At 43.4% G+C, this 18,062-nt stretch overlaps 1 protein-coding gene across 1 annotated transcript in view; it reads left to right on the top strand.

The window, feature by feature from the left end:
- The window catches only part of KHDRBS2 (KH RNA binding domain containing, signal transduction associated 2), a 739,858-nt gene that overhangs the window by 615,834 nt on the left and 105,962 nt on the right, over window positions 1-18,062 (top strand). The window contains exon 7 of the mRNA XM_019537588.1: window positions 6,373-6,455. Coding sequence (XP_019393133.1) covers window positions 6,373-6,455 — 83 coding nt within the window. The remainder of the gene's footprint in view (window positions 1-6,372; window positions 6,456-18,062) is intronic.

Raw genomic sequence — 18,062 nt, 5'->3', positions numbered from 1 at the left:
GAACCTATAATGATGCTGCAGGTTTTTCTTCCCAAGGTAGAAAACCTTGCATTTTTTGGTGTTAAACACCATCAGGTTCTTGTCTACCCATTTGCTGAACCTGTCCAGGCCAGCTTGGATCACCCACCTGTCTTCTGGTATGGATGCTCTGCCCCAAAGTTTGGTGTCATCAACAAACTTGGCCAATCCACTTCTGACTCCAATGTCCACATCATTAATGAAGATGTTGAACAATAATATGGGTCCAAGAACAGAGCCTTGGGGGATCTCATTGGTCACAGGACACCATGATGAGTGGTTGAAAGAAGAAGACATTCATCATACATCTTTAAACTTGTGTCCCATTACCAGGCCACACCACCTGAAGTGCACTATGAATTAATATTTTTTTAATATACAGGGAGCCTCAAAAAATGGAAATGGCCTGGGCCTCTCTCGACCTCTGAGAGGGCCTGGGTGGTGTAGGTGCTTTAACTAAAGCTCATTGAATGAGCTTTAGTTAAAGTGCTCCTGCTGCCATTTTCCAGCACAGGGATGCTGATACACATGACGCTCCAGGCACTTTAATTAAAGTGTGCACCCCCATACTCCCAGAGCATGTCTATAGATGCCCTTAGCTACACCTCCTACCTTCCTTCTAGTGGAGTTAGATGGGAACTAGGTGCCTTCCCATTTAGCCAGGGGAAGTTCTTTTCATGCACAGAAGATAGCACTTGTAGGTGCCTCAGTAATTTAAGGTCAAACTGGGGATTTGGCGTTTAGGCAAAGAGAGGATGAAGTGAGGGTGCATGAAAGGTGAAGGCTTGCATGTCAATTTTAGACATAGAACTTTAAGACTTCCTCAGTCCTATTTTAGGTGCCTAAGACTTTTTTGGATCTGACTCTCATATAGTGTACTTAACTATTTGAAAATGGTGCCAAAAAGTGGAAATACATAACATGAGGATGTCATTCCTTTCTAAAAATATCCCTTAAAATGAAGACCTCGATTACAGAGAATAGTAGTAAACAAAAGATGCTCCTTGGAAGGTCTTTTCTGCTTTATATTCTGTTCCTATTTTCCAGCTTTCCAGTTTGAACCATTCGCATCATATTGACATGTTATGAGACATTAGGGATGCTATCCAAATCTTTAACTTGAACTAACAACAGTGTCAAGTATTAATAAGTGATTTTTGCCTTAGTGATGTTGAACATTTATCCACCTCAAGCATTAGGAAATGGTGCCAAATCACTTACACGTTTCCTTATCTTTTCTTTTTTATACAGTAGGCAAGTGCACCAAGATACCTTTACTCTACCAGTTGTATGTTAAGTAGACTTTTATATCAACTCATAAGCAGAGTATCTTAGCAACTTCAGTAGTACAGTGGTTTCATATTCATAGGGCCCCAAGGACCAGCTTCATAGATTTCATAGAATTTAGGGTCAGAAGGGACCTATTAGATCATCGAATCAGACCCCCCTGCCCTGGGCAGGAAAGAGTGCTGGGTTCAGATGACCCCACCCAGGTGTTTATCCAGTCTCCATTTAAATACCTGTAAGGAAGGGAATAGCACCATCTCCCTTGGAAGCATATTCCATATTTTAGCAACCCTCACTGTAAAGAATTTTTTCCTGATGTCCAATCTAAATTTGTTCTCCTTCAGTTTATGGCCATTGTTTCTACTTATCCTGATGGGCACCCTGGTAAACATTGCATCCCTTATTTCCTGCTGTCCCCCCACGATGAGTTTGTTGATGGCCACAAGATCACCTCTTAGCCTTCTCTTGCAGAGGCTGAAGAGATTCAGGTCCCTCAATCAGTCCTCATAGGGCTTTTTTCTATAGGTCTTTAACCAGATGGGTGGTCCTCCTCTGAACCCTTTCCAAGTTATCTACATCCCTCCTGAAGTGCAGTGCCCAAAACTGGACCCAGTAGTCCAGCTGCGGCCTGACTAAGGCTGCATAGAGGGGAAGTATCACCGCCCCAGACCTGTTTGTGATGCACCTACTTATGTAATAAAGAGTGTGGTTAGCTTTACTTATTACATCATCACATTGGTGACTCATGTTCATTTTGGAGTTGACTACAACTCCAAGATCCCTTTCTGCAGATGTGCTGCTTAGAATGGTACCGCCCAGGCTATAGGTGTGTTGATGATTCTTTCTCCCTAGGTGCAACACGTGGCACTTATCTTTGTTAAACTGCATCCTATTCTGTTCTGCCTGCTTCCTCAGTTTGTCCAAATCAGCCTGGATTCTCTCCCTGCCTTCTAAATTGTTTATCTCCCCCCATAGTTTGGTGTCATCTGCAGACTTGGATAGGGTGCTTTCTACTTCCTCATCCAAGTCACTAATGAAGATATTGAACAGTACTGGTCCTAGCACAGTCCTTGGGGGACTCCGCTGTCCACATTTCTCTGGGTAGAAACTGACCCATCCACCACCACTCTCTGAGTGCGTCCCATAAGCCAATTTTCCACCCACTGAACTGTGTAATAATTGACATTGCAACTGTTTTGTTTATTTATAAGAATTGGGTGTGACACTGTGTCAAAGACCTTTTTTAAAATCTAAGTAAATAACATCTACCTCTGTGCAATCATCCAAGCATTTTGTGACCCAGTCATAAAAAGAAACCAGGTTACTCAGGCAGGGTCTGCCTGCTATGAACCCTGGCTGGTTGCCCCTTAGCATTATTTTATCTGCTGCCCCCCCACAAATGTGATCCTTAACAATTTTCTCAAAGGTCTTGCCAAGGATAGAGATGAGGCTAACCAGCCTATAGTTACCTGGTTCCTCCTTCCTCCCCTTCTTGAAAATGGGGACCATAGAGGCCCTTTTCCAATCCTGAGGGACCTGTTCTGAGTGCCATGAGTGCTCAAACCATTGCATAAGCGGTTCTGCTATGACTCCAGCTGATTCTCTAAGTACCCTAGGATGCAGATCATCAGAGCCTGTTGACTTAAATACATACAACTGCTCCAGGTGCCCCTTTATTAGGTCAGCACTAACAGTTGGTGGGTTTGTATCTATCTCATGCTTACCTAAAGTCCCATTGGGATGCATATTTGTATTTGTGTCCAGGAACACAGATGCAAAGAAATCATTTAGGAGATCTGCGTTGGCCATCCTATCTGTTACCAGTTGCCGTAGTCCATCTTGAAGGGGCCCTATGTTACCCTGCATTTTCTTTTTGCTTCCTATGTATTTAAAGAATGACTTTTTGTTATCTTTAACTTTTGCTGCCAGCCTAAGCTCCATTTCCACTTCATCAGTCCCTCCCTAACTGATCTCCTGAGCTTTTTCAAGTTGGCCTTCCTGAAGTCTAACACTTCAGCCTTACAAGTTTTCTTCCTCACTTTTCACCGGATAGTGAACTCTATCAATAGGTAGTCACTATCCCCTAGGTTACCTTGTTGAGTAGCACAGGACCAGTTGAAGGGCCAGGTGACTAGCATAGAACCAGTCTGCAGGCTGGATTGGGACCACAGACCACTTCTGTGCACCAGACCTATCTGCAGAGCAGCTGGGTGCACTAAATCTAGTGCAAGCACCACATGCAATACATGCCAAGCTAGCCCTGTGCACCACATGCAATGCCCTTACTGGATCCACACTGTATGATACAGTGTGTTGTTTTGACAGAGCTTTATTTTTTGTTATTGGAACCTATCTGCCAGGAGAGCTATGTTAATGTACATATTGTGGTGTTTCTGTTAGAGAAAGCAGATTGAAGTGCACGTTGTACCTGGAAAAGAAGATGAAGAGGCTTCAATCTTCTTTCTCTAACAGAAACACCACAATTTGTACATTAATGTACCCTTCAGAGTTCATTCTTCAGTCGCAAGCCAGAAGCTGAGAGGATTTCATCTCTCACACAAATGAGCCTTACTTTTATTATGAAAAGTTCATAGTGATATGTAGTATTGTCAACCAAAATCTTCATCCTGGAACTGTACAAAAATATTTCAGATATGCTTGGTTTAGGCAACTGAATACTTTGGAGTATGAGAGACCTTGATCTTGACACAATATTAAATAGCTAGTGAAGGTAGAGAAGGAAAGGCAGGTTTGATATGCTCATGGTACTGCTAAGGAAAAATGTTGAAGCCTCTTCCTTTCCTACCAGGAGTACCAGTACTAATGGTGCAGGATAAATTCGGTAAAATGTTCAATTAACAAAATATAAAGTAACAAAGAGCTTCTTCTCTGAAAGGTATTAAGCATCTCTAACAATTTGTGTTTTTTAATGACTTATATGTCATTATATGTTTCTACTTGTGGATCCCCTAGTGCTACTGACCTGTGGGTAACTTGTAAAATGTCAGTGCACTCCAGAATGAGGTGCCCTTGTAAAGCCAAAAATATTTGGAGGTAAGGATATGACAGATTATCCACTCCCCAGTCACTCTAGTTTCTTCCCCTTAATGGATATCTGTCTACTCCCAGAGACATAGAGAAAAAGATCTTTCAGGTTTCAGTGATGTATTTCATGCCATTTTTATCTTCCTGTAGTTGTCAGACCACCGCCTTGGGAAAACCACTCCCTGGTTCTTTTTCTCTTCATATGATACTTCTATAAATCAGTCCTGAAAGAACAGACATATTTAACTTCAGGCATTTTTCATAAGTGAAGCTTATGAAAAGCTTACAAAAACAGGAAAAAAGAGCTCACTGCTAGGATTAGCCTCTTTATGTGCATCCAGCAACACTGTATTTACTTGCACACCATACATACCCAAAGAAGACAGGCACCTTGTTTTTCAAAGGAAGAATGCTGGGGGGGAGGCAGATTTTCTAGTGTTACGGACTCAAGGTGGTTTTTTTCGATAGTCTGGGTTGCAAAATGGCTGGTGGCTTCTATCTTAGCTAGCAAGCAGAGAGCAGCCATGAAAGGGTTAATACTGGACTCTACCTCAGAAAGAAACTTCTTCTGTTGTTGTTAGTTTTATATTTATGTGAATAATAGCAAGGACATCCCCTAATCTTTTTGTAAATGCTGGAGATCAGTGTAAATGGCATAAGGTTTCCATTAGATGTAGTAAATATAAACCGAAATGTATGTCTGACTATTTCTAGTTTAACTGGACTGGAAGAGCTTATGCTTATGCTTATGCTTATGCTAAGTATAATGTGGCCCTTATGATTTACTTCCAAAGGGGTTTTCATTACAGAAACCTGTAGAGCTGCTACGTAGTATCCTGTACACACCTTTACTAAAAATGACTCTGTGGAGTTGGCATCTGGAGTGACAATTCAGTTTAGGAGAACAGTTTTGTACGTCTAGCAGCCTGTCATCAGGTGGAAGTTATACAACTAACTAGAATCCCATTAAGTAAAAGAATATAAAGAGGCCATCTTAATGGAGCAAGAAAAATCAATTTCTAGTAAATGTGGTTGTTTGAAGGTGTTGCCTCTCTACATGGACCTTATATACATCTAAAATAAATAAATAAACAGTGTTTAGCATGCCAACCTATCTTGCTCTCTACCTTGGAGTTCTAGCATTCCTCGATTTAGCAGAAGGAAATGAAGCAGCTGGGTACCACAGTCTCTTACAACTGGTTTTTGATTGGTTTTTGATATTTGGTGTCCTGAGGGTGAAAAGAGAAGGCATTAATTCAATCTTGAGTTGCACTATTTTTTCTGGAAAGTTTCCAAACCCCAACATCACCTAATGGTATATCTCCTAAGGGTGACTATGCAGTTGCTACTGTGAATCTTTTATTTTCCTCTTTCTATTTACCATATACACTTTGCTAATTGAACTCATGCTAGAAAATCATGTTGTAACTGCTGCAAAAAAGCCTGAAATGATCAATAATACAACATATACTCATAGTAAAACTTATTTATGAAGGTTGTTAATTATGGCTTCTATGCCAAATCCAGACAACTTTTTTCCCCTTGAAAAATAAAAATGATTTTCAACAAAAAGGTTTTATACTCAATAACAACATCCTTAACAGGGATGTAAGATTGATATTATTTAATTACTATTTATTCATTTTAATGGTTATTACTCACCATAGATATTTACAAAAGCATTTGTATATTGAACTACTGAAGAAACAATTTTCTTCATTAGCATCTGTCAGTATTCCAAATGAATAACACTGAGGTGCTATTGTTTGAAACTATGCTCTATTTTTTTCAATGGATAAACTAAGTTCTTAAATTAATAATTGATTTCTCCACTGTTACATCATACTGCATGATTGTTAACATATATATGCACATAATTCTTGTCAGTAGGCTGCATAATATTTTAAATGGTGCTTTGCAAATTTAGCATGAATATATTAATACATAATTACTTTTTGCAACCTAATAAGCTTCTGTATTTATCAGTCTTCTAAATTAAGGCATATTATATTTCCTCCTTAGGGATATGATGATGGATATGGGGGTGAATATGATGATCCAAGCTATGAGGCATATGATAACAGTTATGCCACCCAAACACAGAGGTAAGCTTTTGAAATTTTTTAAGACCTGTTTTCCACTGCATTTTTTCTTTTTGTAATATGAATTTCAAATCTTGATTTCTAACAACAAGCAGCTTTTCATAAACTCTCCATATTCTTAAATAGCTATTAAAACATCTCAGCGACTTGGACAAGGGGGGAAAAGCACCTTGTTCAAATTCACAGATGACAATAAAATGTGGGGAGAAGTGGGTATGCTGGAGGAGAGGGACAGGCTGCAATTGGACCTAGACAGGTTACAGGGGTGGGTGGATGAGACTAGGATGGGATTTAACACTGACAAGTGCAAGGTGCTGCAGCTGGGGAGGAAGAACCAGCAGCATACCTACAGGCTGGGGAACTCCCTTCTTGTCAGTACAGAGGCAGAAAAGGATCTTGGAGTCATCTTTGATGCCAGAATGAACATGGGCCGACAGTGTGGGGACGCGGTCAGGAAAGCCAGCCACACCTTGTCATGCATCCACAGATGCATCTCGAGCATGTTCAAGGCGGTGATCCTCCCCCTCTATGTGACACTGGTCAGGCTGCAGCTGGAGTACTGCGTCCAATTCTGGGCACCGCACTTCAGGAGGGATGTGGACAGCATCAGGAGGGTCCAGAGGAGGCATCCTTTCCTGCCCAGGGCAGGGGGTCAGACTATATGATCTACTTAGGTCCCTTCCATCCCTGCCAAACAACTATGAAACTATGGAAAGTCAGTAACAAAGACTGTCAGAGCTGGCATGGAAGATAACCCAAATTAAGCCAAAAGCATAAAATGCAGTTGTAAAATAATTTCACATCATAGCCTCATTTTGGAAACAAATCCAACTGACTTTCTTTCTGTTTTTCTTTCTTTGTTTCTTTGTTTCTTTGTTTCTCAGAATGTTAAGGCTTCAAGGCAGTGGATAAGTCCTTATTTTATTACTGCTCTTAGCATATTATAGACACCACCAGAAACAAATAATAGATAATGATAATGATAACGATGATGGTAAACCCTTCTGACTGGTTATCATAGATTTAAAAATAAATGTAGAACTTTAAATATTCTTCAATCTTGTAAATTTGATTTGAGTTTACTTAAACTGAATGATGCAGTTTGATCGTCTGAGATGATTCATGATCATAAAATGAGTTACTGTTATATTATTGCACCATTTTTCAGTTGTGGGGGAAAAACATTGATTCTTTAGTTATTGCAGAAAAATATCTCTTGTAGAAAGTTTGTATACTTCTTAAGTACTAGAAACCATTTCAATAACTGAGGCCCCCTCTGTGCATACAGGTAAGGCATGATTGGATCTAATGTGTGATACACATGCTTGTTCCTCCTGCTATGCTACACTTGCATGGCAAGAGGTGCAACTGTGGGATTGTATATTAGATCCAATCAGACCATATTGCCAAAGCAAAGGGAGGCCAATCCTGGGCTCCCCCTACACTGGCAAGAAGCAAGAAGCCCCCGTTGCTGACTTCCTCATGCATAGCTGCCACTGAGAGCCCCACAACTAACAGGGCTCCCGAATCAGGCTGCGCCTCATGCACAACAGGGTCCAAGAGCCCTGTCAGTTGCATGGTTCTTGGTCTCAGCTACATGTGAGGTGCAGCCTAGACCTGGAGTTCTATAAGTTGTGGGCTCTCTTGGTCCCACTGAGGGTGAGAAGGTGGACTGACAGTCCCATGTGGGCTGGGAGTTTCCCACAACACCTCTCCCAGCCTTGGGAACCACAGAAGCTGCAACTCCCAGGGCTCAGGGTTTTCACATTGGGCAAGGTATAACCCTGCAGCTGGGAGCCCTGTCAGCTGACAGGGCTCCCAACCACAGGGGAGACCCTGTTGCATGTGTAAATTAAAGCTCCAAAACAACCAACTATAAAGTTAGTACACATTTTGGAGGTTTAACTTGATAGCTAGTTGGAGCTTTTTATCATGTGATAGTTACTTTGTATGTGTAGCTGGTCTTAAGGTCATTGCAGAATTAACCAATTAATTGCACAATATCTGTAACATGTAGAGGGGGCCTGAAACGGTTCAATCGAAATACCTACCTCAGAGTTAATTGGTTACCTCAACTTATTTACACCCAGCTCCTGCTCCACCTATTAAGCATCTAAGGCCTATTCTAACCTCTTCATATCCAAGGAAAAAAGTTTCACGTGCCTACATTTCTAACTTAACTTAAACACTGTCTTCCTTACCTAAGTCACAAAAAGAAAGAGGGACCTGGGTTCTAAGCTCCACCCAGACTGGAAGGATTTGACCACACACTTCCTATTACCCAGGGGGGTACACTAACTACTAGGCTATAAGATAGGCAGGGCTGAAGACATCCTTCACCCATTCTGAAACCAGACCACTGGAGAGAAAGGAGTACGAGAGTATGGGACCAAAAGGAGATGGAGTCTGAGTCTATACCACATTGAGATGAACACTCTCTGGGAGAAGAGGTGTCCTGGATTCTGTCTGCTACTCTAAGAGCTGTTTATACTTCATGATTTTGTAATGAAAAATCCTCTTCCTCCTCCTCCATCATCCTGGTGCATGTAAGCACCTCCATTCTAGGCAGCTGGGATCAGAGACAATAGAACCACATAATGAACGGCTCTGAATCTGGTTTTTGAACACACCACACATACCTCATTTCTTATAGGTTGGCTGTAGGTGGCCTCCAGTCTGTTGCTTTTGCTGTTTGCCCATGTATGAAGCTGCCCATTATAAAAAATGGGAGAACTGTGCACCTCTTTGGCTGAAGTAGAATTGTTCCACAAAGGCAAGACCCATATTTTTAAGAACAAGCAACCACGTAGGCCTAAACTTCTAATAGGTACATGTGGAGTTGGGTCTTAATGTCTCCAAAATAGGGAAGGCCTGAAGTAGTTACTGAAAGCAACTGATTTGCTGTTAGTTACTCTCTCAATAATATTCAGAATCAGTATTTTAATATGAAGGCCATAAAACTACCCAAACTGATTTAAGTCTGTTCTATGTCCTCACAGAACAAGTGTAAATCGGCTTAGGTACTTTTATTGTCCTTCATATTCAAATAAGGGAAATAAGCCTCATGATACAGTGATGGTATGGTTTTATATGACTGGGATAGCTAAAAAAAAAGATAAATTTATCCATTTGATTACAAGACACAGCGGATTTGGAATGAACCTCCATGAGACATAATACATATCCTATAAATATAGCTCGGAATTTCATCAAGTTGAAATCTATTTTTCAACTGGCCAGTCAGAGGACACCACTAGTAGCAGTGAAAAAACATTATGAAGCATCAAATGAAGGTTTAAAGGGAAAAGAATAAATCTTTCATTGAATTAGCATAGTTTCTAGGAAACAACTAAGGAAATAAACATTCATGTACAAAGTTGTGTTCCTTAAAGGTTGTGGGCCTAAAATTACTAAGTTTGCAAGTTGAGTATTTTACTGAGAAAGAGACCCCTCGACATTCTCTTCAGCTGCAGAACTGCTGTAGTGCACTTAAGATGAATAAAGCATTGTCTTTTGTATTTTGCTAAAACTAGTAGAGATTGTTAAAAGTCCTTGGTTACATCTGAATATGTACCCTCTCATGTATGCTTTAACTGCATGCTTTAGTACAGCAGGGTACTTGAGAAGGCCCTACGGGCTATGTGCAGGTGGGTGGGCAGGGACGGCGCACTGCCACCCACCACCCTGCACTGCCACCTCCCAGGAGCAGGGCCAGGGTGGGGTGAAGGCAGCAGCACTCCTGTGCAGGCCACACAGGCATTGCCCAGCCAGCCAGATGCCGGGGGGAAGATTGTAGGCTGTGGTGGCCACTGCTACCCACCATCCTGCACTGCCACCATTCCACATCTGGCCATGCACCACCCCCACCCCACTCCGCCTCCATGGGTACACTTCATAGAATCAGTGAGTCACAAGGGACCTAGACAGATCATCTAGTCCGACCACCTGCCATGGGCAGGAAGGAGCACTGGGGGTGGGAGGGGTCATAAGACCCCAGCCAGGTGCCTGTCCAGTCTCCTCTTGAAGATCTCCAGGGAAGGTGAGAGCACCACCTCTCTGGGAAGCCTATTCCAGGCTCTGGCCACCCTTACCATGAAGTAGTTCTTCCTAATACCTAAACCTATCCTCCCTCAGCTTGTGGCCATTGTTCCTGGTGACTCCAAGGGGGGCCCTGGTGAACAGACTTTCCCCGAGTCCCTGCTGCTGGCCCCTGATAAAGTTGTAGGCAGCCACAAGATCCCCCCTCAGTCTCCTCTTGTGGAGACTGAAGAGATTCAGGTCCCTCAGTCTCTCCTCATAGGGCTGGCCATGGAGGCCCTCAACCATATGAGTGGCCCTCCTCTGGACCCTCTCCAGGTTCTCCACGTCCTTCTTGAAGTGCGGCGCCCAGAACTGGACACAGTACTCTAGCTGCGGCCTGACCAGTGCCACATAGAGGGGGAGCAAGACCTCTCTGGATGTGTTAGTGATGCCCCTGTTGATGCAGGACAGGGTGCGGTTGGCTCTGCCTATTCCTTCGTCGCACTGGTGACTCATATTCATCCCAGAGTCAATCCCGACTCCAAGATCCCTCTCTGCCTCTGTGCTGCTGAGAGGGTCAACTTCTAACCTATAACCATAATGCTGGTTCCCTCTTCCCAGGTACAGCACCCTGCACTTGTCCTTGTTGAACCGCATCCTGTTCAGATCTGACCACTTCTCTAACTTATCCAGGTCTGCCTGGATGCAGTCCCTGCCTGCCGGTGTATTCACTTTACCCCACAGCTTGGTGTCATCAGCGAACTTGGACAGGGTACTCTCCACACCCTCGTCCAGGTCGCTAACGAAGATGTTGAACAGCACCGGCCCAAGGACCGAGCCCTGGGGGAGTCTGCTGCCCACAGCCTCCCAGGTCGACATCGTCCTGTCCACCACCACCCTCTGGGTTTGTCCCTGGAGCCAGTTTGCCACCCATGTGACCTTGCATTCGTCAATGCCTCAGTCCCTCAGCTTGCCCACCAGAATTGGGTGAAACACTGTGTCGAAGGCCTTCTGGAAGTCCAAGAAGATGACATCGACTTCCTCCTTCCCATCTAAGCTCTTTGTTACCTGGTCATAGAAAGAGACCAGGTTAGTCAGGCAGGATCGGCCTTGCATGAACCCATGCTGGTTTCGCCTCAACATTACTTCCCCTGCAGGGCTCTCACAAATGTGGCCCTTGATAATTTTTTCAAAGACCTTCCCCAGGATAGAAGTGAGGCTGACTGGCCTGTAGTTACCGCTTACTAAACAAGGTTGAAAAACCCTGCTTTAGTACATTAGTAGATTAATCCAGCAGGCATATATGTGGGCAGATACTTCAGTTGTACTCCAAAATTAGAAATAATATATCTTAGGACATCTTTAGCTACAGAAGCTACCATAGTTAATTGTCACAGCAAAAATTATTGAAATAGCTACATTGAGACTGTTCTATGCAGTCCTTTGCATATTGTAGTCCTCAGCAACTGAATGAAATCCTTGTCAAAATTATAGGTGTTATGCCAAGCTAGAACTACTAGACATGTTTTAGGTCAAGAAGTAAAATTTAAAGAATCAAGTTAATCATAAATATACATTTAATTAATATGAAAATACTCTAATTAACATAATCATAATACTACTATATTAATTAGTAGTAAAGTAATAAGTATAGCATCCATAGAGTTTTTCACAAATATGAACTAACCACAGAAGATTCAAACTATATAAACTGTTCCTAATCAACAACTAAATCAATTTTGGGAATCAATTTTTCTATTATTGTAGGAAAATAGGTGTGGAAGGGACCTCGTGAGGTCATCTAATCCAGCCAAATGTCCCCTCAGTCTCCAGACTCAATTACCCCTTTTTTTTTTCTTTTTTTTTTAGCTTTTCCTCTTAAATCTTGCTTTTCAGGCCCTTAATCATTTTTGTTTCTCTGTGCTGGACTCTTTCCAATCTGTTCACATCCTTCTTGATGTACAGCAGGGTACTTGGGCACAGTACTCTAGGTGAAGCCTCACCGGTGCTGAATGAAGCAATTGCACACTGTTGGTTTATATTCAGCTTTATGGTTTACAATAATCCTAGTATTCTTTTCCACATCACTTCAGCCTAGCCAATCATTCCCCAGTCTGTATTTGTGCATGCCATTATTCCATGCCAAGTACAGGACTTTTCACTTGTCCTTGCTGAATCTCATCTGATTGATTGTGGACCATTTTTCCAGTCTGTCAGGTCATTCTGTGTCCTAGCTCTGCCCTCCAGACTGTCTGCAACTCCAACCATCCTGTTATCATCCACAAATTTGTTAAGCATGCATTTGATGTCATCATCTAAATTATTAAAGAAGAAGTTGAACAATACCAGATCCAGGAGAGACCCCTGGGGAGTCCTACTTGATACTTCCCTCCAGAGAGATATTGAGCCATTGAGCCATTACTACTCACTGGGCATGTCTCCATGTGCCTAGTGTAACTCTAAGTGTGACTAGATTTACTGTGCATTAAGCCAATTAGTAATCAGTACATATGCAAGACCCTGACACTAAATTTGGTGCCAGGTCTCTCCAACCCTGCCATGTGCCTCTGCCTGGGAGGAGCTCCAGCCTCTAGTCCCAGCTACCAGCAGCTGGCAGTTTGTCTTTAAAACACAGCCCCATTGTGTGATCTCTGGGCAGCTAGTGGCACACACAGAGGCAGCACTTGGCAGCTTTGTTCATGACCTCTCTGTGTTCGTGAGCTGTGGCTGCCCCAGTCCCTGGCCCTGGCAGTAAGAGACAGGATCCTCCAATCCTGCTGGCCACCTCAGTCACCCTACTGCCCTGCTGAAGTCACCATCACCTGGCCTATGGCAATCTTGCTCTGACTGGATCCCCCACATGCAGCGACTGCCTGCCTACTCACAGCACACCCTCCCAAAGTCCCCACCATCATGCAGCTGCTGCCGCCCATCACACTGACAAGGGGCTCCAGGAGGCCATTGCCAGGGCCACCATCATCCTCCTGGCCTTCCAGCCCCACTGCCTCTGGACCTGCCATGCCAGTCAGGACTGGTGGCAGTTCCTGGTGCAACATGACTAGGATGACAAGTAGTGTGTCCCATGACCCACTCTGGCACTCGACCTCATGGATGCTTCCCCCTCTAGCCTACCTGCCCCGCCACCCCTGTCCACCCCCAGCACCACTCTCATGCCAAGCACCTGTTGAAGCAAAAATGCTTTGTTCCATTTACAGCATCCACCCCCATCACTCCTCCCTCAACACCCCTCTTCCCCATCACAGAGCACCCGACGCCTCAACCAACAGATCCCCCTCCCTGCCCAACAGAGTCCTTCCACCACCCTCTTGAGGCTAGGGTGTGGGAAGCCGATCACAGTGCAAGGGAAGGGAATTGAGTGTGAGCTCAGTTCCCCTTCCCAGTGCTATGATTGGGCTGAGGAAGGGAACTGAGCCTGGTCGCCCAGTTTCCCTCCCCAGCCCTAGCATTGTCTGAGTTACCATCCCCAGTGCTAGATCGGGCTGAGCCTATACTTAGTTCCCTTCCCCTGTGCTGTGATCGGCTTCCCGCAGCCTGGCTGTAGGAGGCGGAAAGAGCCAGGGCTGCACTCCTGGCTGAGCCACGTGGGGCTGTGGAGCCACTAGGAGCACATCCCTGGTTCTCCCTTGTCTCCCAGCTGCTGGCTGCTTCAAAACTCAAAATGTTTTGAAACTTCTGAAATGTTTCAACTAGCCTTGTTTTGTTTTAAGTCTGTTTTAAAGCCCTTTGTTTCAATTTGAGTTTGCTGCTTCAAGCTCGAAATGAGTCAAAACAGTGTCGTATCAAAACAGATGGTGAAATTTTGCACAGCCCTAACAAGCAGCCCCGGGCAGCTATCAGGGCTGGCTAGGGGGTGCAGTAGGCTGCAGCCCTTTCTAAAACCCACCTGGCCCAACAAGGCTACTCTGGCAGCTGTGTGGCCCTGCAGTGGCCAAGCAGCATCTTTGGCTCCCAGACAAGGCAGGCAGAGAAAGCCTGTGTCCCCAGGGGCATACAAAGGGCATGCAGTTCTTCTGAGGAGTATACAGGCTCCTTTAGGCTCCTATGAAGTGTGTCCCAGGGCACAAACTGGCTGCTTGCTTTTATGGCCTGTGGCTAGGGGCTGCCACAAAGGCAGCTCAGCCCTAGGGCAGGAGAGGCTCCCATCCAGGAGCCCAGAGCCTGGGCTCAGGCCAGCCTCCTAGTAGCAGGGCAGACCAGGCACTAAACATAATGCTGGATCATGTCTACATGTGTGTTACTGTGTATTAATTAATCACGCCTTCTTTTGCGGGTATCAAATTTAGGCATGACTAGCCATTTTTACTATGCAGTAAGGGTACACACGTGTAGATGTACACCCACAACTGTGCAGTAAACTAGGCTAATGCACAGTAACATGTCTCATGTTGATGTGTCCACTGAGCACAAAGATACAACCAGTAAAATTTCTATGTTACAGTATTTTAATCTAGTCTGTATTTCCTTAGCCTGTTAATGAGAATTTTGTAAGAGAGAGTGTCAAAAGCTCTGCTAATGTCAAGGTATATCACATGCACTGCTCTCCCACAACCCAGGGAGCCTGTCATCTTATAGTTATATATGTAGCCACCTTTAATCATACAATGACTTCATTATCCATGACTTCAGCAGGAAGTCTTGCAGATTGCAAAAAGTTTAAATCCATAAGAGATCATTTGTTCATCTTGTTTGATCTCCTGTATGCTAAAGGCTATTAAGTTTCAGAGGGATATCCCTCTTCTTGAGCCACAGTTCTCAGTGGACTAAAACACCTTGATTTAACTAAACTGTTGCATGCCAATCAGATAAAAGGAAGATACATCTCTTCCACACTATCTAGTAGTCAGCATGACCCTGAGTAGATGAACAAGACTTAGCAGCTGGGCATCTAAGAAAGAAGATTTTTTGGCCCACCTCAGAGCATTTAGTCACTCAATCCAGTGTCTTGTCCCCTACTACAGCCAGTCTTCGGTACTTTAGAAGAAATCAAAGGATAAAAAGATCCCAAAAAACCTGCAAAATTTCATCTGGCCAGTTGTGTATAAGAATATAAGATTCTGCTGCTTCCAGGTAACAGCTGGAAGCTCCAAAGCAAAACAGTTGATTATAGTCATTACCTTAATGCAGAACTGCAAGTGTTAGGAGTATGTTTAAGGCAATTCTAGTCTCCCAATGGCCCAATTTAAAAAAGCTGGACACATACAGATACCTAGGGCCAGACAGGATGAACCTGAGGGTGCTAAGGAAGTTGGCCAATGTGACTGGAGAGCCATTGGATATCATCTCTGAAAACTCATGGTGATTAGGAGAGGGCAAATATAGTGCCCATATTAGGAAAGGGTAAAAGGGGGATCCAGAGAAATACAAACCTGTAAGCCTCACCTGAGTCACTGGAAAAATCATGGTGCAGGTCTTGCAGAAATCCATTTTTAAGTGTTTGGAGGAGGAGGTGATTAGAAACAGTCAGCTTGGGTTCACTAAACTCAAGTCATTTTTGACCAACATGATTGCCTTTTATGATGAGATGACGGGCTCTGTGCATGTGGAGAACAGTTGATGTAGTATACCTTGACTTTAGCAAGGCTTTTGATGCAGTCTCCCACAACATTCTTGCAGGCAAGCTAAAGAAGTATGGGTTGCATGAATGGACTATAAGGTTGATAGGAAACTGGCTGCATCATTGGACTCAGAGGCTAATAGTCAATGGCTCAATGTCTACTTGGCAGTTGCTTCAAGTGGAGTGCCCCAGAGGGTAGTCCTGGGTCCTGTTTTTATTCAATACCTTTATCAATTACTTGGAAGATGGCATAGAGTACACCCTTCACAAGTTTGCAGATGACACTAAGCCAGGCTGGAGGGTAGGGTTAGGATTCAGAGACCTGGAAAAATTGTAGGATTGGACCAAAAGAAATCTCATGAGGTTCAATAAAGACAAGTGCAAAGTCCCGCAATTAGGATGGAATAATCCCATGTACTGGTACAGGTTGTGGGCTGACTAGCAAGGCAGCAGCCCTGAAGAAAAGGACCTGGGGGTTACAGTGGACAATAAGCTGAATATGAGCCAACAGTGTGCCCTTGTTGCCAAGAAGACTAACAGCATACTGGGCTGTATTGGTAGGTGTGTTGCCTAATTTTCTATGATTCTATGAAAAGATTGCAAAAGAATCATTACAAAACTAAGGACCGTATCTGCAATTTCCAGATATTGGATCTTGTCTGGAAGATTCAATATCACCAACACTGGAATTCAACCAACTATCCAATCTCTTTTACATGTGTAAGTATCTGTACACAATAAGCAAGTCACCTAATCTCATCAATACGATAAATCATAATACTCAAAGTATAGTGGCAAAATGTAGCCCATGTTTTGAAATTAATTGTAAACTTTTCTGCTATATAACAGCCAACAGGTAATTGCCAATATGAATTTAGCCCAGAGTTTTGAAGCAGAATGGGAAAAAAAAAGTATAGTATCAGAAAACTACCATATACAGCTTTCTGGTAACTAACTATGCTAATTTTAATTATTTGTGGCTGATCCTGAAATTTACCCTTATATAAGTAAGCTCAATGGGCTCCTATTTATCAGCACTACTACTAATAAATATATATAATGCAAAAATAAATTTGATTTCAATAATTATATACTCATGCCCATGCTCCTGTTATGATATTAAGTATACTCTGTGAGTATTTGTTATGTCTAATTTGTTATTTCTTGAGTATTTCTTAAGTCGAGATTAATACTCTAACAATATTTATACTAGTAACTGCATCACTGTATTAATATCTCATTTTATTCATTCAAGCACAACAGATATTGCACATCTGACTTGTTCTCATTTAATAACTCAGGCCCACTAAAAATTTCAAGATTGTGTCTAAATATTTACAACAGATTACTGAATATAAGGAGGGATTTTTTAAATTTTTGTTTCTATTATTATATTATTCATGCCATCTACAAAACATATGTATGGCTTTTATTCATATTGCAAAAACATTTCCAGATTATCTAACAAAATAGAAATATAGCTCTTTCTTGGTGTTCTCCTCTTTTAGAACCTGAATCTACAGCACTGAATTCACAGCAAAGCTTTCATAGTTGTAAATGAGGGGTTATCAGCTCCTGACCTGTGAGGCAGAACTGGCCTGCAATTTTGTGTCATTCAGCTCACCTGGGGGCTTCCCATGATTCTTGAAATTTGTCACTACCGAATTTGATGGAAATTGGGTGCCACTGCTCCCACTTCTGCCACACAGGGGACTGTGAGGGGGCAGCATTGGGCCCCGTGTCCCAATCTCTGTGTGGGAGGCTTGGATGGGCTGGAGCCAGGAACCCAGTGCACTGGGATGGAAGAGGGTAGTACCAAGCCTGGGGGAACCAATCCCAGTGGGAGAAGGGAGGGTGCTGCCCCTCTGGAACCCAATCCCTGCACGCTGGGGTAGAAAGGAGGAGGGGTCAGGTCCCTGGGAACCAATCATAGTGCATGGGAGGGAGGGAATGGTGCTGGCCCCAGGTCCCAGTCCTGGTACACAGGGCTCAAGCCAGCCTGCAGACCAGCCATC

The sequence above is a fragment of the Crocodylus porosus genome, unplaced genomic scaffold, assembly GCF_001723895.1.
Source record: "Crocodylus porosus isolate Cpor-Errol unplaced genomic scaffold, CroPor_comp1, whole genome shotgun sequence".
Classification (NCBI taxonomy): Eukaryota; Metazoa; Chordata; order Crocodylia; family Crocodylidae; genus Crocodylus; species Crocodylus porosus.
The sequence above is the reverse complement of the archived record's forward strand: the minus strand, read 5'-3'. Positions and strand labels throughout refer to the sequence as shown.